Source organism: Ochotona curzoniae, unplaced genomic scaffold, assembly GCF_017591425.1.
Source record: "Ochotona curzoniae isolate NIBS_2020 unplaced genomic scaffold, NIBS_Ocur_1.0 contig_2754, whole genome shotgun sequence".
NCBI lineage: Eukaryota > Metazoa > Chordata > Mammalia > Lagomorpha > Ochotonidae > Ochotona > Ochotona curzoniae.
In genome coordinates this window covers 6,959,762-6,980,077 of record NW_024465582.1, presented here as the reverse complement: position 1 = coordinate 6,980,077, position 20,316 = coordinate 6,959,762, and the positions used below count along the sequence as shown (strand labels likewise).

The window sequence follows — 20,316 nt, the reverse complement described above, 5'->3', positions numbered from 1 at the left end:
TTCCATTACACCATGAGGAAACCATGGTTGAGTTATTACAAGCAATGCATTGAGGAACTAAACTACCAATGCAAGAATGATTTAGGTTACAAGGTGATATCTGACTAATATTTTTGTTTATTAAAAATCAGATTTCAGGGTGAGCATTTGCATAGCAGTTAAGACACCAGTGAGGATACACACATCCCATATCGCAGTACTTGGGTTCAGTACCGGCCTCTATTACATTAGCTTCTTCCTAATGTAGACACTGGGAAGACAGCAATGATGGCTCAAGTGGTCTACAATGTCTTATTGCTGTGGAAGAATCAGACTGAAATCTCATAATCTGGTTTGGGCTTCACTAATCCCTCTCTCTCTCAAATTAATTAATTAATAATTCTGTAAAGAAAAATCAAAATTCCTACAGATCTCCACCAGGGTTTAGCCAGTTCCTCCTTCCTAAAATATTGTAGCAAGGGGAGAAGAGGAGGTTGGCTAGACCAATAATTCAGAGGAAAGCAGCTCCATGATATAGCCTGGAGATTGGGACTCTTGCCGCAGGAGAGTTTCTTTGGATTTATACCACTTGCACTTTCTTTGTATGGTTCATAAAAAATTATTATGTGAAAAATGTGGCTGCTCACAATATTACTCATGGCAGACCTCTGAAACAAATAACTGTTAAACACATAAAAGGCCTATTATTAAGTGGGAAAAGAAAAATGAAACCTGTTAAATAAATTATAATTAAGATGAATAAAATGCTACTCTAGTCATATGGAGAATTGCAAAAATTAGGCAGAGTTTTGTACTTAATTTATAAAAAGGAAATAGCATTACTTGTTTTCTTAAAGAAAAATCATAAAATCCGCTGAAGAAGCATGCTAATTGTTGTTGTTGTGAGTTGTTGGGAGAGGAACACCAGCTGAAGCTGCTTTCCCCCTTCCAACCACCTCCTTCCCGCGTGGCTTGGGTTAGCCTAAGCATTCAAAGGTTAACTGGCTTGCTTCATGTCATCCAGCTGGGCCTAGAGCAAGCCGGATTTCCTTTCATGCAGAATTGCCTGGAAAACCCAGCTAGTTCTCCACCATAGTGAAATTTTGGAAGAGCAAGTTTCTCAGACTATAAATGTTTAGTTTCCAAATAGCTTCAAATACTCAGTCCTGCTAACCAGTCTGAGGTCCTCTGTACCTGAAATCAAGTTCTAGACAAGTTTTCTTTACTCCAGCTGTGAGCTTAACAGGTGCAAAAGTTCTTAGTCTGTGCTGTTCATGCATGAAGTACCAAAAACAGCTATATAGTGTATTGTTGGAAGATTACATACCGCAGCCACTTCTAAAACCAATTTGAGTAATTTCTAATATTTGGTGCATTGGCAAAATAAATAAATAAATAAATAAATCTGGAAGCCAAATAGCAGTGGAGGTTTGGTCCACTTCCCTAGTGATACAGATGAGGTTAAGGTTGGTGAAGGGCTTCGCCAACACTCGGCCACATTTGAATTGTGTACTCCCAAAAGAACATGTCATGCTGCAGTACAATGGGCCTTCCACCCAATATGGATGCTGTGCTTGTAAGAACAGAAGATTCACCGATATGCAGACATACAGGGAGAATACGAGGTGATAGCAGACAGATGGGAAACATGCACCCAAAACCCAAGGATTTCCATGATGAAAAAAAGCACTCACATGCATAAGTATTTGAAACTGTTCCCTGTTTCAATCGATTTTTTCCCTTAACATCAGCCTCTAATTAGAGAGAAAGATCTTTGCCCTATTCTTAACAGTAATTTCCAAACTTCAAATGCAAAAAAAAATGTAACAAGTACATGCAAACAATATTTTACAAAACAGCAGTCATGTTGGCCTAGTGATTCACCTGCCACATAAGACCCATCTTGAGACACCCTGGGTTCAAATCCCAGCTCTGCTCTAATCCTAACTTACTGCTGATGCAACCTGGGAGGCAGCAGGTACTTGTTTAAGTGGTGGAGTGCCTGCCACCCTTGTAAGATAGCTGGATGAGTACCCAGCTCTTTGCTTCAGCGCAGCCCCCTCTTAGCTGTGGCAGACTTTCAGAGAGTGAGCCAGTTGATGGGAGATAGCACATATGAGATGACATACCCCCACCCTCTTTTAATGTGCCACATACATTAAAAATTTTTGAAAAATACATTTGACCTGAAGTGTATGTGGTCCTTTTCCCTGAGAGCCCATATTACACTTCTTATTTCTCTAGAAAGTACTACCAAAAGTGCCTAGACTCTTTAAATGCGTGACTGATTGTCCTGAGAAGAAAAAAGGGAACTAAGGTATACCTGTAGCATTTGCCAACAGCCATTGAGTCAGGGTGGTTTCACAGCAAGAAAAACGGCACTAAGAGTCCAAAGTTTCCCAGAAGACGTTGTAGAAAGTCAACATCAAAACCAGTCATGACAAATAACTGAAGTACTATAAACTAAAGCTAGACTCTTTAAAAAGCTAACATAAATGATTAACATACATGCCTCAGAAAAGACTCCTTTATATTATAAAATTTTCATGCATAGTAGTAAGCTTACACGTGGGCAAGCCGCAATAACGAGGGCAGGTGAGTTCATGGATTCTCCAGCAGCTGGTTTCATTGGGTGTGTTGGTCAGATGACTACAAAAGGACCAGTGTGTAGTCTCAAAGCCCAGTGCTTCCCTCACTTCCACAGGAATCCATGCCCATTATAAAAATAAAACAACAACAACAAACTTTGTGATTCAATTATGCTTCATGCAAATTTGCAGGGGTCTGGAAAACCGAGACTTCCATCGTCCCATCTTCCAGTTCATCCATGTCTTCATCCTCCTGGATGATGCTGTATCCGTTCCTCGGGTTCAGAATTTTTTACGTCCTGCATCTAAAATTTCAGGTCCCTAAACACATCCAGGTACTGAGGAAATGAAAAGTCCCCTCAATGAACCAGGAGGCCCAATCCACCTAAAAAGGCAGGAACAGGTACAAACAGTAGACAGAATCCTCACTGTATTTATACCGACACTTCCTACAGAATGCACCCCTTGAAACAATTCAATCATCTCTAAACAACTTACAAGTAATTTCAAACCCACTTGGGTATCAATGCCTCTACAATGTGGACTTCCTGGATTTGTTAAGGCTGTAGCACGTAAAAGAATTCGCTTCACAACTAAAGTGCATTTCTCCTCCTACTTGTTAATTCTTTGTATTAACCTTGAAAGCACAGACTTCCTGAAGATGGCAGTTTATTCTCAGGAAGTTATCTCCCAGCTAAAGAGGAAGTAAACAGATTCATCATCCTCATTTTAAAGGTCAACCTGTGTCCAAAACTCCCACGGCTAAGCGCTTCCAGTATCAGATGATCACTTGTCCTAAAATGCAGTTCCAAACCTTTTCTCTGAAACGGGTCGTATAAAGACAATGCTTTGGAGCATGGCACTGCGTGATAGTCTCTAAAACCAACTGTGATATTGTTTGATCCCCAGTGTGAAGAATGTGCAATCCATGTATAATTCAATCTTTAATCAGAACTACTTTCTTATTTAAAGATTCTTTTTTTTTTTAATTTTAAAGGCAGATTTTACAGAAAGGAGAGCCAGAGGTCTTCCCTCCACTGTTTTGCTCCCCAAATGGTTGTACCTGCAGACGCTGAGCTGATCTGAAGCTGGGGGCCAGGAGTTTCTCTGAGTCTCCCATGTGGGTGCAAGGTCACAAGGACTTAGGCCATCCTCTGATGCCTTTGCAGGTGGTAAGCAGACAGCTGGATGAGAAGTGGAGCAGCCAGAACACAAACTAGTACCCATATGGGATGCTGGCACCACAAGGTGGAGGATTAGCCTGATACACCATGACACTGGCCCCCAGAGACTACTCACAAAGTAATTTGTGATCCTATTAAAGTCAAATATGGCAGAAGTGTTCTGTTCAGAAGGCTCAGTTGTTTGCCACAGTGACCTTTCCAAGCTGTTCACACCCCAACACATCAAACATTGCTTCTTCTCCCCCTTGTGCTTCTGCGCATGCAGTGTAAGGCCAAGCTCCTGGTTTCTGTGAGGCCTTCCCTAGAGCTCCAGCCCAGCCCTGCCTGCCTTCCTTTCCAGCAGTCCTCCTCTCGACCACTTCTCATGGACACAGTCTTAGCCCACACTGAATGATGACTTCACAATCTTGCAGCAAACCAACAAACCCAAATACCCAAATCCCTTCTCACACCAAACAGAAACATGGCAAAGGATGCTTCTGCAAGACCAGAAGGGAACTCTGAGGAGCTAAGGGGAGCACTCCACCTGAAACTTTAAATTTAACCTAAAATGACTTCAGAAAATTTGTCAATAAGAAGAAAGCACATCCAAGGGACAGATCATTCTGTGCTATCATTTTGTAACCTCCTACAGACAGACATTTTGTACCTCCATAAATACCTAAATAAATGTATCTAAACACATAGTGCATCCCTTAATAGAGTCCCTTTTATTTAAATTACTAAAATAACTGCAGGGAATGATCCAAGCCTTGAACGAGCCAGAATGGTTTTCACAGCAGTACATTAATACCTATTTTTGAAAATCTCAAACCAAGTATAAGAAGTAAGTATATAACTGCTTGGGTCATGAAATCAGAATTGTAGAAGTCTGAATTGTTCTTCCCCAATTCTGCACAAAGCTACTACAAAACCCTAGATGCCTCAACAAAATACTACTTTAAGAACACCGAATGTAAAACTAGAAGGGAAATTAATGTGGGGTGGGGATCTTGGCAAGGACCTGGGCAACCACAGAACCTATGGAACTATATCATAAAACAAAATATGTTTAAAAATAAATAAAATAAAATGCTATTTTAGGATGTACACATAATGTGTGGAGGAGGAGCGGGCGTGTATAGCCGATTTCCTTCTGAGGATGGTACAGGAATTCTTGACCAAACTAGATGACCCATTTCAAAATACAAGTCTCTAAGGAAATGAAACCTTTCTCCTGATTCTGAGGTGGTATTCAGATTTTATTTTCCATGTTTGGGCTTAGAACCCAACCTTGTGTATACTAAGCAAGCGAGTTTTTCACTGCTTAAACTAATACTTAGGTGTAAGTTTATTAAATCAGCACATGTAAGTTATCATATGTCCAAATTGCCAGATGTAATGATGTATTTTTTTTCAAAACCTACCTAATTTAGACTGTAGCTTAAACAAATAAGAATCTTCATATTGAAACAATTGATTATTCTCTGAATTTAAAAAAAAAACGTTAAATTTTAACAGATAAAACCTTACAAAACTTTCCTAAATGATCCTGACATCTTTAGAGACAGTTTAAATTTTAATTCCTAAAAGACAAAAACAAGCTTCCATAATATTAAGTCATCACCTTCCTCACGCACAGAGTGCAGGACTTCACATTTTTAATGTCAGAATCATGTCTTTCACGGGAACCCCGCACCCAACTAGCCCTCCAATTTGCATAGATGTCATTTTATGCCACCTTTTAGAGAGACTTTTCCAGTGTCATTTTGTTGCTCACGTTCTTTGCCTTTTATTCTTTTTCGTGTAATAGTGTTTTTGCTCCACTCTTTCCTACATCATAAGTTTCATTTGGTTACAATAGACTGCTTCAAGACATATTGCCAGTTTCTCAAGGGTCTGTTCTGAGATTAATACCTTGCATTTGTATGTATTTCCAATCAAAGAACAGTTGTTAAAGGAAACACAAGCAAAACAATGCAGTATTTTTGTATCACATACACTCTAGACTCCATCTCATAATCGACTCCAATACCAATTTCAAACACAAGGTCTTTCTGATGTAATACATTTGAGGGCACAGCCAGGTTAACCTAAAAACTAACAGTTCAGATTAAAAACAGCTCAGAGTATTGATTCTGCCTTTCTACAACTAAGAATTTAAAGGTAACTGTGGGTCATATGCAGACCACGCTGCTTTCATATTTCAATACTGGAGCTGTAGTTACAAGTATGTGTCCACAATGGAAAAGGCACTTGTTACAAACATGATCAAACTACGCTCTGACAGACTCTTAACAACGAGCATGGGCTTCCACGGTAATAGTGCTCTGGCAGCATAAAATTCCATGGGACCTTCTTTAACAACTGTGACAAGTACCAGCTCTACAGAATGACACAACACATGAAGAGAGAGGTCTTCTGTATGCAAAGAAGCAGAGTGGCTTTGGGGTGGGGTCTGTGAAGCTGATGTTCCAGGAAAGGGCTAAAGTGCAAAGACTAAGCAAAGGCTTGAGTGCCATGAGACCAGCTGCATACCTAGAGAAATGTTGACCATGGAGAGATGCAAGCACCCTGACCATGGAGGAGATAAGAACATGCTACATGATATGTTTCTAAGCTTCATCTATGGTTTGATTACAAAGATAATAAAATCTTTAGGCTGCGTGCTACTAGCACGAAATGTTCAGCTGTTTTCCATGAAGACTACAAAACAATCACAAAGAATACATTCTTGCCAGAGACTGGAGATCATCGCCCATTGTTGCCACTTAACACTTTCATGTTAGTTAGGGATACAGTTTCTCTCTTATTTTCCATTTACTATGTGAGAACATTTATGTCTACTTCTCAAGAGAAATGTGATAATGAAACATGATTGAATGTGATAAGGATCACAAAAAACAAGTAAACAAAAATGCTGGTAAAAGCTCGGAATAAATGTTCCAAAAATGTGTGGACAATAAGAAAAGCATTTTGAGAAAGAATCCACCTTGAGAAAAAGGCATTCTCTTTCCTTTCTTGGAGTGATTTATGTGGGTTTTATCTATAGAGTATGCTGAAGAAGTAGAGAGAAAACAATATGAGGAAGACAAAGAGAACAAAAACAAAGCCAGATGCCTGGGCATTTTCAAAATAACCCTGTTTACAATTGGTCTAATTTGGGCACTGAAAACATGAGAAGCCATGACTGTATAAATAAACTAGTGACTTGAGGTTCCATGGGAACAAATATCCCCACAAATTCTTTAAACATCAACTCATTTCACATGCCTCCAATGAAACCATTAAAATGAACTCAAGGAGTTAAGTAGACAATTTCAAAATGTCACTTTTTTTTATGCCAAAAAACAGAGTAAAAAGAAACAGAGAAGAAATAGAGAGAAGAGAGAGAGAATTCACACTTTTGTCCAATGGTTTATTCCCCAAATGTCTCCAACAGCCAAGACTGGACTGGGCCAAAACCAGGAGCGAGGAAATCAATACCCAGTCATTTTGACCATCACTACCATCTGCCAGAGTCGGCATTACCAGCAAGCTGGAGCCAGCAGTAGAGTGAGGGATTCCAACTCAGGCATCCTAACATGGGTTGTACATATCTTACTCAACATCTAATTCACTAGGTTAAGAAATGATTTTCAAAATGTGATGGGCAGTAGTACTAAAAGACTATCTAAAATGATGAACTGATTTAAGGGTGTTAATGCCACCTCCAGACAACAAACTAATCTACATAAGTAAAAAATCCTTTCACCTGCTGCAGCACAACCTTTAGAAGTACCCAGCAGCCTCCTCACACTCTCCTAGGCAGACTTCCTTGCCTTTGCATCTGCCTTGTCAGGCGGATAAAAGAAAATCAAGTAACTGTACAGAAGACAATTGGATTTTTTGTTATCTTTGTTAATGATTTTGTTTACGATTTGACTAACTCTCACCAGAACAAACCTGTGTCAAATTTCTTTGCTATCATTGCATGGCAATTGATACATGAGCAATCTTAAGCAAATCTGCTTATTGTGCTGGGCCATCGGTATTTTTATACAAGGAGTGTTTTAGGTCAGAAAGTTGAGAGTCCTTTGGAGCTCTGAAAGGCCTCTGATTCCACTGCTGTCTCGTCTGCTAACTGACATGGAGAAACCAGCCATTACATCTGAAATATGTGCTGCCAGTGAATTCAATCCCTGAACTCCAGCAGGCTTAAAGATAAGCTGCACGAAGCAAAATCTCGTCCAATTAAATGTGACTTTGAACTAACTACTTCATCGCTTCTTGGTCTTTTGGTTAAGATCAAGTGAACTAACTACTTTGCCTTTCCCCAACCACATAGAAGACTGCATTGTTGGGGTTTCCCTCTTCGGACCACACCCTTACAGGCCTCTATTCTATGACATAAGACAAAGTCTAGCTGCTTAATGACCTAACTCAATAGGGTCTTGCTCAAGGCCACCTGATCCATGCTCCACATCAGTCCTGGCTTAGACCTGAGTTCCATCACTTATGGTTAAAGGCCATTCTTTCCATGGAACAGAAAGACTGGAAACAGTGGGCAAAAGAGAACAGCAACACAACTGGAAAGAATTAAGCTGTGTCTTACAAAGTTGGAATGCAGATGATGTTGGGGAAAATGGAAAATTTCCAGCTTGAGACACTTGAAGCCCAACCCCCTACAGTGTCAGGAAATCAGAAACTTAAACTGTCACAAAAAAATCTAATAGGCTGCAAAGTAAGACTATACCAGTTATTGGGGAGAAAGTCTTGCTGGTTGCCAATTCCTTTAAAGGGGTGTGGCCTTGGAGTTTCAAACTTTTGCATGAAACTTTGGAATACAACACTCCCCAGTGGGTCAAAAATGCCATTCTCTTGCAGATTAAAACCAAATTTGATCATCTGTGCCCATGATGCCTTGGAGGAGGAACTTCCTTCTACAGAGCAAACTAGCTGGGACAGTGGGTAGATAGGAGGGACATAAGAAACAAAGGAACAATAGCATAAGAAACAGACTCATTGGAGTGAATAAATGTGAAACCTCTACCACTACGGTTGGGTATTAGTGCTCATAAAAATCTGAACTGAGGGTAGAAACAATCCAGGAAAGGGTAGGAAAAAATAAAATGTTGGAAAATTCATGGCTCTAAAATCTCTCCCATGTTCCAGGACCCTATGGGAGACTTTTGTAAGTAAGGACAACATCCTGGGCTAGGGGCATACCTCCAGGACCTGCTGTGGTCACTCGAGGCAGTTCTGACTGCACAGCCAATAATGTGCTGAGTTATCCAACTGCCACTAATATCCAATTATGGAACACTGATATCTTACAGGTAGGACTGCTTGTGTCTCTACAATGAATGTCCTTTCCAACCTCTATTCTGAGTCAAGTGTATACTATGTGAGTGCCCTACCCTTGCCTCTAAACACATGCCCTGTATCTGCTAGCACATGGAGTGGTATTATACATTTACTAGCAAGGTCATCGCCTGTATCATTAGCTACCTGTTGCAGGTCAGATGTACACACATACATACACTCATGTATATACACATATATACACACATGCACGTGTATACAGAGCAACAATGACAACTGGGCAACCAATGTAACAGCTCCCTATCACCCCATCAAGAAACGCTTAACATTTCTGCAAAATGGTCCCAAGCCAGCTTTGATAGACACAATCATGCTTTCCAAATTCCACGGAAGCATCGAATATTATCCTAAATGATAATGTATCCTGTTCAGATCACAGATCATTTTCTGTGTCCCTCACAGATAGTACTGATGAACCCAAAGATGGAAAACCAAGAACCTGGAGCAGTATGACTCAACCAGTATTTTCTTAGCAACTAAGGTTGCTTCTAACTGTTAAATAAAATGGTGGGAAGAAAATCTGGGAGGCACTTAAAAATGTGCCCTTATGTGGTCTGCATAAGAGCTGCACAAGTTTAGCTTTCTGAGTTTTTTGCTATGTTGCAGGCAAAGGTTACATACCATCTGGTAGATGAGAGAATATGCGGCAGTATTCAGCCACCTCAAATGGTCGGCAGAGGCTCTGTTACTCAGGTTCCACCTTGCAAAACAGCCTGACAGCACGAGACTTGCTAGGAATGCAGCGCATCTCCCTGGAAGACGTCCTCACAGCCACACTAAATTTATGCTTAATAGTTTATATTTTTACTGAGTAAAGACACACCGAATGGACTCATACACACAGATAGCAAACGTTAACATTCTTTGACATTTTCCACTTACGCAATAAAGTGGACGGCATATTTCATAGATATGAGGTTCTTTCCACTTAAAATGTGGAAATTCCGTTATTAATTTAGCCCAGTTTAAAAACTGGTTTTCATATGAACATTATATTTTACCATATATCCCTCTCAATTCTACTTCCATAAGGACGCAAAATGTATTAACATAAATTCAATGTGCACCTACTAAAGGAAAAACCAAATAAAATGAAAAACTTAAGAAATAGAGAGTATTTTTTAGAATTTCAAAAGGCAAGCATTTTCAAATACACAAAGTTTAATCTTCCCTTCCCCTAACCATTGCAGCAAAACTCACCCAACTTTGAATTTTCTATTTGGGAAAACAAACAACAAAAGGAAGCAATGGTAAGAGAAGTAAATACAAAGAGGCTAAGATAAAGATGATTTTAATACATTCCTAATTTTTTCAAATTTAATTGATTTTTTAACTTTCAAGATTTTCATTGTTTCAAAAATTAGAAAAATTATGGTGACAAGAGAGATGATAAAATGACAGTCTATTTCAGTGATAAAACCTTGCAGAACACCAGCTTTTGACTAGACAGAATGGAACTAAATTAAACTAAAGTGATTTCCACTCTGACTGCTAAGTATGGAAGCCTCCAAAGTTAAGGTATAGAATCAATTGACCAGATATGCACATTTCCTTAACGAATTTCAAGAATGATCTAATGCACATATTGGAATTAACAGGCAGAAAATTAAAATTGGGTTGCTAGCAGGTGCTTTGCTGCACTGAGGAGAACACGACAACCCATCTAGTTCATTATATTAGTGATGCACATTTTAAAATGGCTAGGCTTTAAACACAAGAAGATAGCGTCTTATTGCAAAAGTCACCCATCAATCTTCCTGTCTACCAACATGGTTCTGTGCCACTTGAAACGTACTGACCCCGAGTATCCACGAAGAAGATGCCTCCAGCACAGTACACCGTCGTCAGTGCATACAACACGCAAAATCGAGAGGAAACAAATAACTCTGAAAACCAGCAATCACCATGCCTCCAAATTCAATGTGCAATGTGTCTCAATGCAACAGGCAGTAGAAATTAAACCTCAGAAACAAAACTGGAAATGTGCCTGCACAACGTCCCTCAGGCCTGAGGAAGGCCAGCTCTGTACAATGTCATGAAAATCAACTGAACTCTGCTATTAACCCTCCATTACAAATAGCATGGATGTGTACACTGAACGCTTGATCAACACGTAGTTCTTTTAAAAATCTTCATAAATTCACTTATTTGTGTTTAATATTTTAAAAACAGGTCATTTTTATGATTAAGTCAATTTTGCACTCAATAACTATTAACAGTCACAGTTGTACACTCATTTAATACCTGCAAATTATCTTGCCAATTAAAAAGCAACTAAATTCCAAAACATATTTTTACATACATTGAATCATACGAATAATATCAGTCCAACCATTCTTTACCGGCAAAGGCAGGGCTTTTTACTTTTTCATTGAATAATCAAATGAATCTCTTTTCCTGCTCCCACAAATTATCTCATAATCTACAAATTACACGCATATGACCATACCATCATCACAAACCTGAATAGATGATTCTATTTTGAAAGTTCTTCTAGAAATATTCAAGGCAACAGCAGAATTTCAAAATCGCGCTGTTTTCTATTGCTAAACACAGTTGCATACTTGCAAAAAGCTTCTCTTGAGTAAACATATACATATATATGTGTGAATATGTAATCACAAAACAATACCATTTTTTTAAGAATTGAGATAACCAACTGCTATCAAATCAACTTCATGAGACAACAACATTGTAAAAACTGTGAGATTTCTTGCCCTCTGATTTGAATAAGCTTACACTGAAGAGAACAAAACCAAGAGTTCATATTTTGTTTCCCAAAAATAGCCAGCTCTGTGACGTGCAGGCTGGAGCTAATAAAGACCAGATGCCTACCTTCGCTGGTAGCCACATTCTTCTGGGCTCTGGTCGGCGTGTGCTCTGTGCTTGAACTCACATCAGATGAGATGCTTGAGCTGCCTTTGCCTGCAGAATACAAGAAGAAGCAACTTTGGAGTTTTGAACTGGACCTTCCTTTCAATTCCAAACCAAGACACATCACTTGTTTCTAAGAAAGAAGCCGATACCAAGAATGAAGTTTATAAAACCTTGCATGAAGTATCTTTTGAGAAATATCTGACCCATGTTATAGCAGAAACAAACTCATGGCTTGGAGGGAAACTCACAGATTATCAAACGCAGTCAAATATGATAGCATTCTTGGCATGTATGTGAAAAAGACAGTACATGTGGGCAACACACCTACCACAGTTTTTTATTTGCTACCATATATCACACATTTTGCAGTAGAGGAAATAATTTTAAAACGAGACATTGTAGGGGAATTTGAAACTTTTGACTTCACATGGCTGTCTCACCTTCAAACAACCAAATCCCCTGTTTTGGTAAGTCCTTCTTTAAAATCACACAACACACTTCAATTCTGTGATTTTTTTTTTCCCCTCCTCAATCGAGGAATGACTTTCCTGTCCACGGGACACTGTGTCTGATATCACTTTCGGTCTTCACACAAGTGAGGCGGTGAGTGCTGCCCTCTAGAGGGTAAAGGCCAATGACGTCGGTAAATGTCTCAACTTGGGGCTGAGTTTCTACTGCTCCCAGCCTTTAACATAATGATACACATTAGCATTGCTCAACATTCTCCAGGAGCCACAGGAAAGTCTGTAAACATAAACCACATCTCACTGCCCGGTGAGGAAAATGCCGGCTGACTGTGGTGGGAAGAACTGTAAGACGCATTCACAGGCTTATGTCTTTGTGTATCTTCTCTTCCTAATTCAGTGTGAGCAGAGCCTTGAGCTGGTCCCTGTGAGCGTATTTGCAGCGCCAAGCTCTCAAAGGGTTGGCTTACCCAAAAGGTGGATTTTCTGGATGGTTGCAGTCTAGTAAGGCTAGCACTTTAGAACAGGGATTAGAGGGGGAAGGGAGGAGGAACAGATAAAAGAGAGAGAGAGAGAAAGATCCCATTTTTCAGTACAAGCCACCATGACTTCTTCCAATGACCACAGAAGTTTGGAAGAGGACCCCACACATGAGATGAGGAACAGCCCTGGCCAGTGCCTTGACCACAGCATGTTAAGATATTGACTCAATTCATCTGAACCCAAGGAAACGGCAAAATAATAAAGGCATCTTATGTTAAGCTACTACATTTGTGGTGATTTATTATACATTGACAGAAAACTAACGCAGTAACCACTAATTTCCTCGACAACTTAGCTCACTCTACAAGTATTTTGCAAAAAGCTCTTACATGTGGCTGACAAATACTGTTTCACAATCGTGTCTCCTGCCCAATGACACTTGCAATCAGCTGAATGTCTAAGTTTCCCTCAATATTTTAATGTTGAAATGCTAACCACAAAGGATCATATGAAGAAGGAGGCCTTTGAGAAATGTCAAGGATATGGGACTAGGACCCTTCTAAGGAGCCCCCACTGCCATAGAAGAATACTGAGAAGACATCCATGCACAATACAGGAAGGGGACCTCTCTACACATTGAAAGTTTTTTGATCTTGATTTTGATCCCAGCCCCCAGGACCGAGAGAAATAAATTTCTTTTGTTTTTAAACCGCATTGTGTATAGCATTTGGTGACAGTGACCACAACAGACCTGGACAGGACACAGCTTCAGTTAGGTGGAGTAGGCTTACAGCTTAACTTCATAGAAAAGCACAGGTTCTCAAGAAATTCAGGGTGTTGTTTGAGCATGGTAAGTGATGGGGCTGCCGTTTTGTTTTCTGCTGTTTCCTCTCCCGACTGCCCATTGCTTGCTCTCCTATGGCTCTGAACAACTCACTCATTTACACTGCCTCTGTGCATTTCACAGCATCCTCTCTCAGTCCTAGCTGAAGCAGTGCACTAATTCTCCAACAGCTTGTGTCCAGCCAACCTTTGTGGTCTGGCTAAGGTCATCATGTGTCTGCCCTGACTCCTCCTTAGTAGGTGAGCTGACAAGGTGTGCCAGGTCTCAGGTTAGATAGCTGCCAACTTGTCTATGACCTCAAGCTGTCACTCCCTTGCCGTTTGGCTTTGAGTCTGCGGTTTTCTCTGGATGCTCTGTGTCCATATGCACTAAGGGAGGTGGTTGCACTACGTAATCCTGGCAGCTCCAAATAGTCTAAGATTCCATGGGCTCATGACATTACTTCTTAAACTTGTGTAATGCAAACACTACCCATAATAGCACAAAACTATATTTTGTACCACCAAATATAATAAATTACTTTATTATTTTGAAGCCTAGCTATGTGCCAATGGGAAACCAAAAATAAACTCCATATGCTCTGACTCCAATTCAGCAATAAAATCAAAACAAAATAAGAAACACAAAGAATGGCATTCATTTAACTAGATGTCTGATGCTATTTTACTGTTGTTTAAAACTTAAATACAACGCTGACTGCTCTCTTAAGTTGAGCACACTTTGCTTCCCACAGCCAGGGTCACAAACTGCTCACCACTTTTCTGTTTGAACTCAGAGTCCTTCCCTCCTATGATAACCAGTTATTTGGTTCTCACCTAATGTGACTGAATCACCTGCATTTAAAAAATCTTATTTATTTGAAAGGCAGAGACACGGAGCAGGTGTGGAGAGCTGTCTCCCACCCACCACCCACTGGGGCTGGGGCAGGCCAGAGCCAGGAGCCAGGAACTCAGTCTGGGTTTCCCACTTGAGCGTCAGAGGCTCAGATCCTCAGGCCATTACTTCTGCCTGCCCAGGTGTCCACCAGAGGAAGGTGACACCGAAGCACAGATGGGACTCAAACCCAAGACTGGAATACGGAATGAGTCATTGCAGATACGGGATGTGGCACCGTATCTGCTCTGCTCTCACACTGCTTTGTCTGCCTTTTTGTTTTGTGCTTGTTGCTCCTTGTCAGTCCACCCATAGACACACAGAGCTCCTCCTTCAAAGTCAAGGGAAAAGTGGATAATGAAATATGGCAGAATTTTGTTACAAAGGGAAGCTGTACACAGTTTCTCCTTTTAACATTAAAAAAAAAAAAAGCTTAGGGGCCTGGCGTAGTAGCCTAGTGGCTAAAGTCCTTGCCTTGCAGGCACTGGGAACCCATATGGGCATCAGTTCTAATCCAGGCGGCTCTGCTTCCCATCCAGTACCCTGCTTGTGGCCTGGGAAAGCAGCTGAGGATGGTTCAAAGCCTTGGGACCCTGCAACTGCATGGGAGACCTGGAAGAGGCTCTGGGCTCCTGGGTTCAGTTCGGTGCAGCTCTGGCTTTTGCAGTTGCATGAGGGGTGAATTATCAGATGGGAAATCTTCCTCTCTGTTTCTCTTCCTGTCTGTATATCTAACTTTCCAATAAAAATAAAATAAATCTTTAAAAAGCTTAATATGTAATGACTTATATATTTACAGTGTACACTATATCTCAGTATTCATATATAATATGACAATTAGGTCAGTTATTGCTATGAGCATCACTTTAAATATTTATCTTTTTCTTTGTGTGGGGACCTTCATGCTAAGATTATCATCAAAATGAAATGACAGATTTCAGAGGGGACTCATGAACATGCCTGAGCAGAGCTGTACAGACTCTTCAGAGGCCATACATGGCAATGCACAAAATGCAGGTCTGTGAATGCAATTTATAATAGCTCCCATTGCATGCAAATGTCATGCTGAGTTTTCTAATGCATTGTTTACTTGTTGATTTTATCAAGTATCCACTAACCCCTGAGATGGTGCTTCACATTTTTCATCATTGAATCTGACAATCAATTGCTTTTTATTTTTTCCTGGTTATCTCCCACATTGCCCAATGAAACCATAACACCTATAGCTGTTGGGTGTATATATGTTTCATACATAAAGATGCAAAGCATTGACCCTCCACAGATCATCCACCGTACATTCTTAGATAAGCAAGGCATTTTCATAATTATGGTTTTTAAATAATTATCATTTCTTATATTTAAAGATGGGGAGTAAGGCAAACAGACTGAGAGACCTCTCATCCACTGGTTCATTTCCTCAAAAACCCATGCTGGCCAGGTCTGCACCAGGCTGAAGCTAGGAGCAAGCAACTTAACCAATAACATCAGTAAAAAGTAAAAAAAATATTTTATTCGCAAAGAAGTTGTACGTCTAAACCAAAATACTTCAAATACAAGCAAGATTGACTGTCAAAGAGTTCGGGGAAAATTCAGATGGGCCTTTAACTCCACTTTGCACAAGCTCCTTGCAGCCCTCATGCACATCCTCTGAAGTAAGAACAGTGCTTTGTATGTAAGCCCAAAACATACTCCTACAAAGTTCTGTAACTCCAGGCCCTTCTCACTGGTCACCCCAAAAGACAACCTTTGAATAATGGCTACCTGTGGAGTGCATCATCAGAACTTCCAAAATGCACACAGATTCCCTGGGGTAACACACCACGGAGTACTTCACACCTGTTTCTTAGGGTGAACACGGCAAGCGCCCATTCACTGGTAGGCTTAAAATCTCTGAAACGCATTATCCTATGGGTGATTCAGGAGTCCGGATGTCTGAAGTCACAGTGTTGACACAGTTACAATCTTTGCAAGAGCCTGAGAGACAACCTGATCTGGTGTCATTGCCAGCTCCTGGAGGATGCTAACAACCCCATATATTTTGTGGCTTGCTGCATCTGAATGGTCTAGCTGTCCTCTCCTCTGCCAGTCTTTGTGTAGCTTCTTATGAGGTCAGCAGTCAGATTGGATGGAGGGCTACCCTGTCTAGTAAGCCTTCTACTTAAACAAATACATCTGTTGCAATCCTATTTCTCTATAAGGTCACATTTAGGTGTTTGAAAAAGTATGTGAAAGCAGGGGGGAAGAAGGAGAAAGCAATATTCAAGCCAATAGGCATCCCAAAATCATCTGATTTAAAGAGAAAGTATAAAATCCCAGCCCATGTCTCTCATAGGGGCATTTGTTCAAGTTTCATTGCATGACAGCATTATTATGAGTCGAAAAGAAAGATTAACAAGTAAAATTTAATGCATCATGGAATGCAAGAAAGCTAAGGGTGGCTCAGCTTGTGAATAGCAAACACTTGGCACACCAGCAGGAGTGGTTTCATGTTGAAAAGGGCAGACAATATGTCACTACAGGCACCAGGGGCACAGCCTGCTCCCCAAAGCCACACACCCACTTGAGGGCCTTCAGGCAGTTCTACCAGAGTTAACCCAGATGCCAGCTGACAAAAAGACAGATGCTGCTGCTACTGCTGACAGATGGTGTCTCACAGCTGGGTTTCTGAATACAGTAATCAGAGGATCAGAACCATGCACAGGCTAAAATCTAGTCGCATGTACAGAGGAATTTCCTTTGTAACATAAGTCACTCAAAAAGTATGCATGCTAATAACAGTATCTCTGTGACTTCTACTATAATCAGTCCCTGTCAATCATGAGAAAACAGTGTCTTGCTTAACCCAATGTACAAGGAAAGCCAAGTGTGCTTGTGAAGGTCCATGCTGCCAGCATGATCTGCAATCACCTTCAAAATCATGTGTTCGCATCCTGGCATGGAGGGCCTCTTGCGACAGGAAGTTCATGACTGCCTCCACTGATTCGCTGACTCAGTCACTCAACATCCTATCTTCCACTCCACTCCATGACTGAGCCTTTCTGGCCATGAAGATCACATGCTGCTGCACTGGGAGGATAGGGAGAGACGCTCACCAATATCCCCTTTCACGGGGACTGCAGACAACGGACGGGGAGCAGCAGTATCCTCAGAGTCTGCATTTGCGAGATTTGGGCCCAGACTGCTGCCAATCACCCACAGATGATGGGACATAGCATACTGCTTACTCACCGATTTTACTGAAACCACATTAGGCACACTTACCTTAATTATCGCCAACAGTCTAAGTGAGAACAAAATATGTATCATAAATTCTTTCACATGTTACTTATTTATTTATTTATTAAAAGCTGAAGAAACAAGAAACAAACACAGCAAGAACCCCTATTCACTGTTCACCGACCCCCAAAGCCCACAGTAGCCAGTGCTGGACTGAGGCCAAAGTCAGGAGCCAGGAGTCTCCCTTTTTGGGTCCTAGAGCCATCATTGCTGCCTCCAGGCTCTGCACTGTGAGAAGACTGGAGTCAGAGCTTGGTGCTGGGAATCACACACCAGCATGGTATCTAAGAGATACAGTCACCACATGAACCGCAGATTCTTAAAATGCATTGATTTGCTTCCTCGCATGCATAGCACTCACCCACCCAACCATGCAAGGGGGAAAGGTTATATTTAGGATCTTAATATTTAAGGCAAAATAATCTGAGCATCTCATTATGGTTCACATTCTAATTGTCAGTTCACTGGAAATATCACTGCATTCTTCAAACTCTCTATATATGAAGTTTGTTTCCTTCAAAGTGAGTTTTCCTAACTCTGTGAGCCAAATGCAGCAAAGAACGTACAAGGAAGAGACTATGGCATGCAACTTAAATCATGCCTGCTTAGAAGCTGGGTAAGCAGTTCATATTATGTACCACCATCCAGCTCTGGACCTCAGGCTGGGGCAGAGGAGAGTCAGAGAAGGGCATGGTCAAGGCCTTCTCCAGCTTTCCTCTCCCACATTCTTTAGTGCCTCCACAGCCACCCACTCTGAAGCAACACACTGTGCCACTTTACAGCTGCAGACCAAGAAGCCTCAAGATTGGGTGTGCAGTGGAAGACAAAGTCAGACATTTCTCTCCTTACCAGCTGAAATCTTATATGTAAACTCACATGATTGCTTCTTCTTTTAAGATTTATGTATGTATTTATTTGGAAAGGCAGATTTACAGAGAGAAGGAGAAACAGAGAAAGACGTTTCATCTGCTGGTTCAGTCCCGATGTGACTGCAACAGCTGGAGTTGAGCCAATCAGAAGTATCTTACATGAGTCAAGGATTCATTTAACATCCCACTGAGATGTTCTGCAGGACCGAGCAAGGTCTGCTAACGTCCAGGGGCGGGGGATAGGGCGGGACTATTGCATCCTTGCCATTGTCATAAAGTGTGTGGAGTAGTCACTTAAAATGTAAAGTTGTAACATATATATGTTTAAGATGAAATCACAAGGCAGAAAGCTGTGAAGTGTCTTGTGTCTTAGTTCTCTGTGTCTGTGTAGCTCCCTTGGCCTGTGCCTGCAGTGTGAGGCCCAGGACTCTATCAGCTAATCTGCATCTATACTCCACCACGGAGCGGGGCGGCTGCTGCCTCAATCTCATCTCTGTATCATCACAGTCCAGTGGAAATAAACTATACAGTAACAAGAAAACCATTGAAAAAAAGGTTTTAGGCCATACTCCACTGCTTTCCCAGGACACAAGCAGGGAGCTGGAGGGGAAGTGGGGCAGTCAGGACAAGAACGACACCCATACATGTCCCTGCACATGCAAGGTGAGGACTTTAGCCTGGCTTTCACACACATGATTTCAAAAAGGCTTTTGCACAGAAATAAACTGAAATAAGCTTATTTTTTAAATTCCACTTTTCCCATGAACTTATAAAAGTTTCCTCTTACAATCCCTGACATACAATGGTTCAATTTAATGAGTTATCAATGCTAGAATGGTGTAAAAGTAGTACATATTCAATAGAAACTATACTTCAAAATTTAAAGCATTTCATAGGATTGTGATATGAAAGACGATGCTGTTAACAGGGTGGCAGGAACAGCAGCCCCGGCTGGCCGTCAGCCCTGGGACTTACAGGCAAGTCACCAGCACTCTCCAGGGTGCTATGCTCATGAACTCCAACACTCAGAAGCCAGCTGCATTCAACACACTCTGGAGTTGTGATACTTACAGCTCAGGGTGAGCCTATGAGAGTGTAACTCCTTTGTAAATACACACGACACAATTATCCTAGTGACACATAAACATATAAGCACACATACAGACATACCTATGTATGCTACCTTAATCACCAAATCATAGTTGAAATATTTTGCTTATAACTTACCTTGTGTCAGTTTTGAGTTTGCCAATTTAGTGTGATCTCCATCCTAATACAGGCACTCATGTCTTCATTGTTTTCAGCTCCCATCTCTTGCACATGGGACAGGAGTAGGTTTCCTTAGGCCCATGTCAAGAAACCACAATTCTGTTTCATAGGTATCCCTGAGCCAAGAACAAGCAAGCCTGAACTGCAGAACAGCAAAAATACCTCACAGACAGCCAGAACCCTTCTACTACCACAGTTTGAATAAAGGGTTTCACCGAGTGCAGTGATTGGACCCTTTCCCAATCCACCGCACCTGCTGGCTGTGCA

The 20,316-nt window shown here is 41.0% G+C and overlaps 1 protein-coding gene across 1 annotated transcript in view; it reads right to left on the bottom strand.

The window, feature by feature from the left end:
* The window catches only part of FBXL7 (F-box and leucine rich repeat protein 7), a 263,880-nt gene that overhangs the window by 170,749 nt on the left and 72,815 nt on the right, over positions 1-20,316 (bottom strand). Inside the window, exon 2 of the mRNA XM_040977648.1 lies at positions 11,930-12,019. Within this exon, the coding sequence (XP_040833582.1) occupies positions 11,930-12,019 (90 nt within the window). The remainder of the gene's footprint in view (positions 1-11,929; positions 12,020-20,316) is intronic.